This window comes from Schistocerca piceifrons, chromosome 8 (assembly GCF_021461385.2).
Source record: "Schistocerca piceifrons isolate TAMUIC-IGC-003096 chromosome 8, iqSchPice1.1, whole genome shotgun sequence".
Classification (NCBI taxonomy): Eukaryota; Metazoa; Arthropoda; class Insecta; order Orthoptera; family Acrididae; genus Schistocerca; species Schistocerca piceifrons.
The window spans coordinates 280091807-280105027 of NC_060145.1; the positions used below are offsets into that span (position 1 = coordinate 280091807).

Here is a 13221-nt window from a genome sequence, read left to right on the forward strand (position 1 = left end):
ATATTACCTGGCTGCCATCAAGCTACCACAGAGAGTAAGTCTGAGCCATCCACTGAAGGTGCCATTACAACTAGCCAACTAGCCAACCTTCAGACCGTCTGCACAATTTTGGAACACTGTAGGATGTGGTGGCTGCAGGAAAAAAGGTTACGTCTTCTGTTCAAGTTTCTGCATTGCTGTATCTGTTCATGGTGCAGTGGTAAATGTCACATCATGTAGACATAAAATTGCAAGTTTGCGTCCACTACTCCTTTTATTTGTTAGATCATATTTCATCTGTATGCTAAAAGTATCAGTCTGACAAAACCTGAGAACTTCCTAACACACGAGTAATAGCAAAACTTTCCAGGAAGATTTCCACAAAAGAGGTCAGGGGTGGATCACGATCAAAGCAGTTTATGCATGACAGTTTCCTCTCCATAATGTGGCCACTGTCCACATGTCACCCACCACCTGCCACTGTCCATGCGGCAGCAGCTAATGTTCACCCAGATGACCGCAACATGACATACCTTGGGCATGATTCTGCTCTCACAATAGCAAGCGCAAAATTGTCTATTATTGTAGTTTAATTTTCTACATGAATAAGTTCAATAAACCAAGTGAACATCATGCAGTAACACGACTTGTGTAGATTGCAAAGAGTGTATTTGTCAGTTGTCATTTGTTATATGAAGTTCTCGTATTCGTCTTGCAGTTATTACTGGATTTTGCATAGCTGAATCTTACGAATGGCATTATAAAATACAGCAGTAAGTGGAGGAAAGCCTATCATTTGTGACCTGTTGTTCGTTTTGGGTTTATTAGAGGGGTAAAAGAAGCTAACATTTATACTGTGTGCAGGCCAGTGCTTTTGGACAAATCACATCAGAAAAGGATTTCCTTGTATCAAGAAAGATCGTTCTGGCACGAATGATTTACCACATTCAGGAAGTCTAGATAATTCACATATGTGATCAACTGAGGTCATTTAAACATTGTACAATATTTTCATGCAGTACATAAGTTTCATAATTGGTTATAGGAATATGTCATGCTCTGATCCAACGCAACAAAACTTGAATTATTGACTATTACCGCAAATTTGTTTAATGGTCATAAGTTCACTTATTGAGCATTCCTACACAGTACTGTTACTAGTGAAAAGCTATGATGCCTTTACATTAATTTATTAGAAGAAACTAATGGCTGATCTACAATTAAGGACATCCCCTTGAGCAAAATTCAGAGTAAACACATAATATTTCACATCTGGTGCCAAAAAAGTGTTGTGCACTATGAAATGCTCCCCTCAGATGTTTCCACCGAAGTATAAGAAAATGACTAACATAAGTGCATCAATTATTGCTACTGCACAATAATGTCCACCTATACTTCACCAATTTCACATGATAAGTCATCCAGCAATTAGTCTGGGAAGTCATCTGTTACACATTTACTCTTACGGCCATGGATCCTCAAATGTTTGCCATTTCCAGTCCTTATCAAATAACAGTCAAGGATATTCCTTTCATGCAACTAACCCTGGCAGAAATATTTGCAACTGAGAATATTTTACAGTGCATAATGATTTTAATCTATTCTACAATCTGAAGGTTTCTCCTGTCCTGAGCATTGCAGCAACACTCTGGCATGTACTCACCAGATTCTCTGCCATTTGTCATGCTTATCAGATATGTTTTGTCTCTGGGCCAAGATGTACAACAGTTTTGGACTTTACTCGCACCTTGTGAATGTGATGCAAAAACATTTACAGAATTTCTTAAAGAAACTTTACCAGATATTGTGGATAATTCAGACAATGTTATTCTAATAACTACGATGGAGCAGCTGTTATGAGTGGTCAATGTTTAGGCGTACAGACTCTAGTGAAAGAACATTTTAAACATGCCAGTTTTGCTTATTATGCAACATTAATGGTAATTTCTGGAAAGAAAAATACTTAAAATTAAGGAAAGGCAACCAGTTGCCAACAGCGGACTGATGCACAGCACACAGATACACATGATGAATACATTTTACACTAGCTTTTGGCTCTTGCTCTTTTTCTGTTAATGGTACACACATTCTCAGACACAACCACATAGACACCCAAACATACACATTCACGATTGCAGTGTGACTGACTAGTGAGTTTTTGTTTACAAAAGTAGTTGCCTCACTAGATGGAGGTGGTGAGGAGACAAGGAAGTAACATTGGGTAAGGTGGGGTAGTGCGAGGTAGGTCTTCTATCAGATGACCAGTGGCTGCACAACAAGACAAAAGGAGTTCACAGGGTAGAGCATGTATGGGATAGAGAGAGGGAGGAAAGGTGAAGGTGGGGAAGAAGAGGAAGACAGGGAGGGGAGAGAGTAAGGGAGAGGCATGTAAAAAGGGTGGCGAGAGGAGTGGAACCAGAGAAAGAGAGAAAAAGAGGGGAAGAGACAGAGACAGCATGTCCACATGGGCATGGTGAGGAGGTAATAGACAGTCTGGATGTGGATGGAGGGGTGTGGACAGAAGAGAGGGAAAAATTCTGATGAGGCAGTGGGAAACAAGTTAAAAAAGTTTAGTCCACAGGGATTGTGAGATTGCAGGATATACTGGACAGACAATTCCCATGTGCACTGTTCAGAGAAACTTGTGCTGGAAGGGATTATCCAACCAGTCCATGTGGAGGAGCAGTTGTTGAAGTCATTAATGTGGTCGTGCATGTTTGGAAATTGTATGGTCAAGTTTGCAGTGGCCATTCCTGTGAGTCTCCAGGCAGCAAGGGCATGTAGGAGGGGAAAAATGGAAGCCATTAGATAAAAGACAGAGGAGTTGGAAGAGCAATACCAAAGGAATGAAAGCAGCTTCTTTTATAAAAAAATTAAATTAGGAACTCAAGAATATAGACCAAAAATAACAGACACAAGGATAAAGAAGGAATTTTGCTGACAGATAAATGAAATGTCCTGGACAGATGCAAGGAATACTTTTAAGGGGATTTTGGAGAGCATCTGTACCAGGAGTGAGCAGCTACTCTATTACTTTGCAGATCTAAAGATAGAAGAGCCCACATTAGAATAAGTACAGAAGGCAGTATACTATCTAGGAAATACAAAGCACTAGGAATAACTGCAGAACAGATGAAAAAGTGGGGGAATTGTATCCATAAGTGAATCAACAGACTTAGTAACCTGATATGGAGTCAGGTAAAAATGACAGAAGAGTGAGCCCTTCAGTGTAATTCAACCAGTACATAAGAAAGGAGACAAGACTTCTTGTCTGAATTACTGAAGTACTACACCCCTGAATGTAGCCTACAAAATTCTCTCTAGTACTATCTGCTACAGGCTAGTTCCTCACGCAGGAGATATTCTGGGAGGATTTCAGTGTGGCTTTCGGCATTACAGCTAATCAAATAAGCAGATATTGTCCTAAGACAAATACATGAAAAGACATATGAGTATAATATTGTGCTTCATAACCTCTTGTAGACATCAAGCAGGCTTTTGATAGTCTTTACAGAGAAATTCTAAATGATTTGTTATTGGTTGGTATAATATGTATTTATGTTTTGCGCACTCAAGCAACATTGGTTGGCACCAAGGCTCCAGTGTGAGAGGATGGAGCATAAGTAATTGGTTTAGCATTATTAAAGGAGTCAGATAAGTGGACACCCTCTATACAATGCTTTTCAATATGATTCTTGAAGCAGCCATTTAGAAACTTCAAATATCTAGTTACATTGGCACAAAGACAACTCAGATACGTGCATATGCTGATCATGTAACAATTATTAGTAGAAGAGGAGTTTCACTAGAGAGAACAATATATGAACTGAACGAAGCCACACAACCGAGAGGCCTTTGTATCAATGAAATGAAGACTAAGTACATGAATCCCTTTGGCAGTCAAGATTCTAGTATGTTTACACTCATGGCCATGTGTGACTATAGCATATAGCGCCCGCTCAGTGTACTATAGTGATTCATTTTTGAAAGCTTAAATACAGTTAAACAAAGAAAATGTATTCCATTTCGGAAGAAAAAGGGTTGAAATTTTTGCAAAAGCAAACATTCCAGTCAAAAGGTTCCCAATCAGCATTTTTCTTCACAGTCAGTTTCAAAGAGCCAATAATTTGTGTGTTTACTCACGTAGTGTGACAACATCTTAAATTTGTGCAGCTAATCATTTACAAACAATGAAAATACATGTGAATTTCGCCAAAAATGGACATGAATTTTGCTAAAAATAGATGCAAATTTGGCCAAAAATAGATGCTAGGTTTTCCAGTCCCTACAGGTGCCATTATTGCAGTAACCAGGCAGTGAAAAAAAACATATGCACAATGTAGAAAAATTCTGGGACTGGAAATACTTAATAGCTGCTCTGTAAGAAATACTTCATAAAAATGCTTATTTTCTCACAGTACTTAAAAAGTGTTATTCTCTGACACTTTTCTTCTTCTTCTTGTGGATTATTTATGACCGGCACTGCTTCTTGCCCCCAGTCACCATCTTCTTCTGTCTTGAATTTCCTCAACATTCATTTTCCTTGCTTCCAATGCCTCTTCCATATCATTTTGCAAGTTGGGTCATCTGCAATCCTTTCTTTTCTGCTGGGATGGTATCCATCGTAGTATCCTATTGGGTATCCTGTCTTCATTCATCCTATTCACATGGTTAAACTACATCAGTATTTATGTTAGATGCCATCACAGATATATCCGCCCATTTTCATCCTTTATTGGATTTTATCACTGCTTATCCTGTTCATCCTAGTCCAGCTTGAGCTTCATCTTAAGTAATTCATCTCTGGCAAGCTGGTGCTTCTTACCTTTAAAAAAAATGTCCCAGCCTTCCTCCCCATACTAAACTACACTCTGGACTATAGTCTTATACATTCTCTTCTTCATTCTTCTTCTTATCAAAGTTCATTGCCCTTATTACAGTTCATCCTTTATTAATCCCACTAGTGATTTCATCACTGCTTGTGTCTTGTTTACTAACTAATATCCATTTTCCACACCTACAATTATTTCTCCATCTACCTCCAAACTATTTACTTTTTCCATTCTAGCATCCAAGTACTTATTCTTCTCCAGGTTAATATTCAGTCTAGTCTTGTTTTATTCCTCTATAAGGGTTTTTTTTTCCGTATAGCACAGATTGTATTCATCTTCTGCTTGTACAATCTGGTCATCTGCAAAATACAGGCTAAATATCTTGCTGTTATATACTGTCATTTCCATAACCTGGCATTTTCTATGCCGTCTGCAGGACTGCTCCTAGATACCGCTTGCTGCAGATCCTTGTTTACCTCAAATTCTTCTGTCCAGCTATTCCTAATCCTTACTCTCGCTGTATTATTTTCATGTAATTTATTGACAGTCTTAACACTTATCCCTTTTCTAAATTAAATGATGAGCATGCAGTACTATAAAGACAACAACTTAATCTTTTAACTCAAACAGAATTAATGTTTCTCAATGTAGCACTTTCCCTTTGAACAGGATAACATGTCTGCTCATGACTACTTGAGCAGAAAAAGGTAATTTCCAAGACCACTTGCAAGTGATATAAATAGAGTGTGCAACAGTCATTGCTCCAGATATCATTTTTGTTTACGCCACTGACAACTACAACAAGAAAATATGGCAGTAATACACCTTAATTGTCATCCAGATATTCATCATCAACAATTATGCTTATTGTGTATGCAGCTGATAGCAATCCTTTTTTGCTGTATCCAGGGTCAACAGTAGCTGTATCTCAGAGAAACAGTGAGAGACTTGAAAGGAAGCTTTTTGACAGCCGCTCTCAAATTGTGAAAATACATTCAGTTTGTCACAGTCAATAACACACCTCATGACAAAAACCATAGTAATCACAAGCAGCATTTGTAGATTTTCTGTAGCAGTGACGACTTCTAATCGTAATTGTTTAACCCAGCAAGAGACTAAAATAACACTATGTTCTATCATAAGTTTACATCTATTGAACCATGTCTTTTTCCTTATTTTGTGACATTTGGTACAATATATATGAAATTAGAAATCAACATCAATCTTTCTTTTACCAAGTTTGACATATGTCTCCCCAAGCCAATCCACACAATTCCTAAATTTGTGACTCAGCAATAAATGATATTCCCAACAGAAGTCTAAATCACTTTCTACAGTACACAGTACTCCTACTAGGTATGAGTTGTGCAACTCAACACTACAGTGGCTTCAGTTCATTAGATTAGATTAGATTAGTACTTGTTCCATAGCTCATGAATACAACACTTCGTAATGATGTGGAACGTGTCAGGTTATAAAAGGTGTCTATGCAAGATATTACATTACACAAAATGACACTTTTTTTGTGGGGGTTGGGGAAATTACCCACTAACTATACCCAAAAATTCATCTAAAGAGAAGAAGGAGTGCCATTAAAAATTCTTTTAATTTCCTTTTAAATGCTAAATGGCTATCTGTCAGACTTTTGATGCTATTAGGTAAGTGACCAAAGGCTTTTGTGGCATTTATCTATAGAGCACTGCTGGCAAGGTTCATTATTACAATATGTTCTGTTATCAATGCTGTAAACAAAAGCAATAAGTATTCAATATCTGACAATTGACAGTTGCGCAAAATATATATATATATATATATATATATATCTTTCTCTTTTTATATATATATATATATATATATATATATATATATATATATATATATATATATATATATATTTCTCTTTTTATATATATATATATATATATATATATATATATATATATATATATATATATATATATATATATATAAAAAACAAAGATGATGTAGCTTACCAAACGAAAGCATTGGTATGTTGATAGAGACACTAACAAACACAAACACACACACAAAATTCAAGCTTTTGCAACCCACCATTGCTTCATCAGGAAAGAAGGAAAAAGAGGGAAAGGTGAAAGGATGTGGGTTTTAAGGGAGAGGGTAAGGGATCATTCCAATCCTGGGATTGGAAAGACTTACCTTAGGGGGAAAAAGGAACAGGTATACACTCGCACACACACACATATCCATCCGCACATATACAGACCCAAGCAGACATATGTAAAGGGTAGCCCAACTCTGCCCAAACGTATGTCTGCTTGTGTCTGTATATGTGCAGATGGATATGTGTGTGTGTGCGAGTGTATACCTGTCCCTTTTTCCCCCTAAGGTAAGTCTTCCCGCTCCCAGGATTGGAATGATCCCTTACCCTCTCCCTTAAAACCCACATCCTTTCGGCTTTCCCTCTCCTTCCCCCTTTCCTGATGAAGCAATGGTGGGTTGCGAAAGCTTGAATTTTGTGTGTGTGTGTTTGTGTTTGTTAGTGTCTCTATCAACATACCAACGCTTTCGTTTGGTAAGCTTAATCATCTTTGTTTTTAGATATATTTTTCCCACGTGGAATGTTTCCCTCTATTATATTAATATCATTAATTTGAACCCAACAATTACGTTTGTTACTGTCACTGTTTCATTTTGAAATCTTTTGTGTCATCTTACTTTCTCTTTTTGTTTGTGCAAATAGTTTCACTTTGTATTCACCTTCTCCTTTTTAGCGTAATCTACCATACAATTTTATCCCACCTATATATACTCAATAATACACTTCCAAACCATAACCAAAAAATTTTTTTCCGCTTTCAACACTACCGCTGCTATAAAATCCACCGTTCCCAGCTCACAAACAGTTCCTTTCACCTATTAAACAACCATTTCGGCTAGTTCTAACAACTTTTGTTTTATTTCCATTTTCGTTTTTCCCACATCACTGATCATTTTTAGCTGCTTCCCACAGGTTTTAATGTCATTATTTCTTCGTCAGACAATTGTTATCCTCATTTTCATAATCTGCCACCACAAAACCACTCCTTTTAATACATTTACACACAGCTTTTTCGAAATTTTCCCGAATTTCTCCACCCTTTAATGTGTTTTGGAGGCAACACAACCACCTAACCTTTGTGCACATCGTTGTCTACCAACCCAAGTTTACCACAGGATCAACATAGCTCAGCTCTAACCAACACTTTTTCGACTTTTTTCACACCAGATCAGTACTGACAACTCTGCCCAAACGTATGTCTGCTTGTGTCTGTATATGAGCGAATGGATATGTGTGTGTGTGCGAGTGTATACCTGTCCCTTTTTCCCCCTAAGGTAAGTCTTCCCACTCCCGGGATTGGAATGATCCCTTACCCTCTCCCTTAAAACCCACATCCTTTCAGCTTTCCCTCTCCTTCCTCCTTTCCTGATGAAGCAACCATGGGTTGTGAAAGCTTGAATTTTGTGTGTGTGTGTTTGTGTTTGTTAGTGTCTCTATCAACATACCAACACTTTCGTTTGGTAAGCTACATCATCTTTGTTTTTAAGATATATTTTTGCCACGTGGAATGTTTCCCTCTATTATATAATAGAAAGAAACATCCCACATGCGAAAACTATATTTAAAAAAAAGATGCTGTGACTTACCAAATGCGAGAAAGTGCTGGTAGATAGACACAATAAAAAACACACAAACACACACACAAATTTCAAGCTTTCGCAACCCACTGTTGCTTCATCAGGAAAGAGGGAAGGGAAAGACGAAAAGATGTGGGTTTTAAGGACGAGGGTAAGGAATCATTCCAATCCTGGGAGCGGAAAGACTTACCTTATGGGGAAAAAGGGACAGGTATACATTCGCGCACACACACACACACACACACACACACACACACACACACTTATCCATCCGCACATATATAAGACTTACCTTAGGGGGAAAAAAGGACAGGTATACATTCGCACACACATTATGTCTATATATGTGGAAACATTCCATGTGGGAAAAATATATCTAAAAACAAAGATGATGTAACTTACCAAACGAAAGCGTTGGTACATTGATAGAGACACAAACAAACACAAACACACACACAAAATTCAAGCTTTCACAACCCACGGTTGCTTCATCAGGAACGAGCGAAGGAGAGGGAAAGACAAAAGGATGTGGGTTTTAAGGACGAGGGTAAGGAGTCATTCCAATCCTGGGAGCAGAAAGACTTACCTTAGGGGGAAAAAAGGACAGGTATACACTCACTCGCACACACACACATATCCATCCGCACATATACAGACACAAGCAGACATATGTAAAGGCAACTACCCACCAATGAAGTAAGGCAGTTTAACATTCATCATATACAATTGTTAAAAAGGATTCAGAAATAATTTATGAAAACTGCTTCCTAATTGATATGTTCCATTTGCGTAATTGGAAGTTCAGTCATTCATCACAGAAGACACTATGCAAGAGACTCACAATTAATAGCTACATGTAATGATGAATTTAAAAAAGAAATAACAACAAACATTTAAAGTACCAATTGCCTCTTGGTAAGGTATACAGTATAAGATGAAGATGCAAAAAGCTACACATGTGACAGGAAATACATACTCTGCATTGGACTGCAGCCAAAGATTAAAAGCTTCCACTAGAAGTAGCTAACAGCAAAGTCACTGCTGTCAACACCTAAACATCCACGGAAAAAGTAAATGGACAGAGAGAAATCAGGCTAAAACATTTGTCTTGTCTGATGAAATGATGACTTATCATTTTCTGTAGAAAAGGAAATGAATCAAAATAATGTTTTTTTATAGATCTGTCACCTACTGCAAAGAATGTGGGAAAAAGTACTAAACTAAAGTCAACATATATACATGTATATTTACTAACAAAGAACGATTAATGTCTCAGAAATACTGGGATCCACTGTTACTGCGATAACGTATCGTAAATAATGAAGTGATTTAGTTCCACCTTTAAAACCTTCAGGAAGGGAGGGGGAGGGGGGATTAAACTTAAATTTTTACATGAGGTCATTAGATCTTCTAACTGAAGTCGTCCAATCTATTGATCATCCATCAATACTGTTCTATAGTAAATCGACAAAATAAAGAGAAATTGTTTTAACAAGCAAAGTATCTTCAAGGTAAATCCTTAAACTAGCTAATATACACAATGAGCAAATATTTTTAAAAGTGGCTGTACAAATAATGAATCATTACCTGATCTCCAGATAGTCATATTTACAACTGCCTGCCTCCAGCTCAAAGTCTGTGACATTTAACATAATCTGCTGACCAACTGGAATGGAGATGATCCAAGTGCAGTCCTGACCAGGAAGATAATTTTGTGGATATCGTGGGGACTGGATAGCACCCATTGTTGAATGGAAAGTGTGACCACATGCTGCAAAGTAATGTAAATATTTGCTGAATGTAGTCCACAAACACAACTATCTGAGAATAAACTTTTATACTAAAATGAATCACACATGAGCTATGGCTTGTATTATTAATTTTTTTTTCCTTTTTCAAGATAATCAATGACAAAGAACCTGTTTAGAACTCAGAGCATTCTGCCCATACCTCCTCTGAGAGACGAAATCAAATTTGTCTATTTTGGCATAGATTCCAAACACTGCTTTGACAGACATTCTATTTGTGGTGTGAAGCAGTAGACCAATAGCACATGGATAGTAACAAGTCAGTACACTAAGTCAGTTAGATTCTTCTCAGAATGGACTGAACAGTGTCAAAAAATCTATTTTTGAGAGAGAGAGAGAGAGAGAGACATACTAAAACATCTAGAATACACAGAATATAAACTGGTATCGAATAGTTCAGTTGACCTACATAGCTCACATGAAGACAGCGACATAAAACATTCCCTTCATGAAAACAAGAAGATAATAAAAAAAATTACAAGGGTTGGAACTTTATTAGTGAAAACTAATTATTTGCAGCTCGTACAAAATAGATACGTGTTTCAAAGCTTTACTGACCTTCGAAGTAGTCACCACCATTGTGTATAACCCATTGCCAGCGACATGGAAGTTGTAGGATACTCTTAGCAGTGCCAGTTGTGCCGACAGTTCAAGTGGTGCGGTCTATTGCCCGACGGGTTTGTAGCAGTTCTGAAGCAAATGCCGTGAATTGTTTCCTTCAGTTTAGAAATTGAGTTGAACTCACGAGGGCATAAGTCAGGGGAATGCAGCAGGTGGTATAGCACTTAGCAGCCCCATCAGTCAAACAAATCAGTGACAGCTTGCACTGTATGTGCTTGAGCATTATCCTGCAAAAAAGCTGGTCGTCGGTTGTGTTCCAAAAATGAACAGCATAGAGACAGAAGTAATGACACTTTCTGCAGGACCTGACCATCATTTTGCAGGACAATGCCCAAGCACGTACAGTGCAAGCTGTTACTGATTTGTTTGACTGATGGAGCTGCTAAGTGCTATACCACCTACGGCACTGCCCCGACTTAAGCCCTTGTAAGTTCAACTGGATTTCTAAACTGAAGGAAACACTTCATAGCATTCGCTTCAGAACTGCTACAAATTTGTCAGGCAACAGACCGTGCCACTCAAACAGTCAACACAACTGGCATTGCTAAGAGTATCCTACGACTTCCACATTGCTGGCAATGGGTTATACACAATGCTGGTGACTACTTTGAAGGTCAGTAAAATGTGGAAATACGTATCTATTTTATACAAGCTTTAAGTAAATAGTTGCTATTATTTAAATTCCAACCCTCGTAAGTTTTTTATTATCTTATTGTTTTCATAAAGGGAATGTCTGATGTCACTGTCTTCATTTGAGCTATGTAGGTCAAAGGAATTATTCAATACCAGTTTTTTAGACACACACACACACACACACACACACACACACACACACACACAAATTTGTACAGAATAAACCGAATATAGAAGTACAAAAATCACACAATTTGAATGGAATACTTGACAAATTATTGCAAACGATTGGACACCATTACTAAAAACAAAACCAGAAACAGAAATGTTTACAACAAGAGTATGTTTCCCTCTTACCTCAAAATGCAAAGTTTGAGTAGACTGAGCTTACATGAGTTGACACAACATAACACATTTACGTCATGAGTGAAAGCCAACAAAGCGAACTGCAGCTTACGCTACACCTACATAGCTCAAAGGAATACGGCAATAGCTCTCACAGAGCCGCAAAAGACTGACATGATTGACGACTAACAAAAACAAATTCCTGCACACTAAACTGACTCTAAAATAAAATGATAAAAAAAAATCGTACAGTTGGAACTGATTCTTTGCTTGACCTCTACAACTCAAACGAAAACAGGGATACCATACACACACCCAGTTTGATTCAAATGTTTTGCTGTACCTACTAAGCTCATACAAAGAGAGGGGTACTAGACACACCTGCACAAAGCAACAACAAACTGAATAATAACCAAGACAAATTAGTAGAAAATTGTAAAAATATATATATAAAAAATCACAAGGCACGCTGAACGAAACAGTGATAACAGGTACCTCCAAACCTTTCCCCAAAACCAATGACATAAACGAAAATTGTGCAAATGAAAATCTCTAAAATACACTAGAAAAATATTGCTCAATTGCAACTGATTGCTTCGCTTGACATATATAAACCAAATGAAAACAGGTATAATACACACCCTCAGAATATAACATACAAAAATACCTAAAGAAGTAAAAAAAATTCCCCAGAATAAACTGAAAGAAAAGAACATAAATAAAAAGACTAAAATTGCATTATAAACAAAAATCAACAAGTCAATAAGCATAAGGGAAAAGAAGTAACAAATAAATACCTAAGACTGCATCCCACCAAATTAAATCATTATTACATACCACATAACGAAAACACACATACACTACAAGTGTGACCCATCACTAACAACAATAAGACACATAGAAGTCAAAATGCAGTGCCTCAATGAGATCGCAGTAAAAGAAAAAAAAGCTAAGTATTTGTAAAACACAAATTAAAAATAACATTTCTACTTGTTTCACTCATGACCATTTGAGCTATTCACTTAGAACCTGGCTAACTAACACCTTCAACAAACTTGCCACATTACAAAAATAGACCAATAATTGTAGAAAGCAACATTATAATTATAATGACTAATCACTTAACTCACAACAATTTAACTTTTGCTGTTAAGTTCTTGCATTTCTTTACCCTTGGAAATCATGTGTAATACAGAAAGAAACAGACAATTTGTGAAGAAAAAAAATTGCTATTTGTTTCTCTGTCAACAATTTAAGCTGTGCTCCCAGGTTCCACCCAAACCACACCCTCATACATCACTACATCATGATATAGTTGGAATAAAAAGCACAGTTAACAAACAGCT

The 13221-nt window shown here is 37.2% G+C and overlaps 1 protein-coding gene across 1 annotated transcript in view; it reads right to left on the minus strand.

Annotated features, from left to right (window-relative positions):
* The window catches only part of LOC124711575 (cubilin-like), a gene marked incomplete in the record, with an annotated part of 644865 nt that overhangs the window by 540092 nt on the left and 91552 nt on the right, over positions 1-13221 (minus strand). The window contains 1 exon segment of the mRNA XM_047241722.1: positions 10056-10239. Within this exon segment, the coding sequence (XP_047097678.1) occupies positions 10056-10239 (184 nt within the window).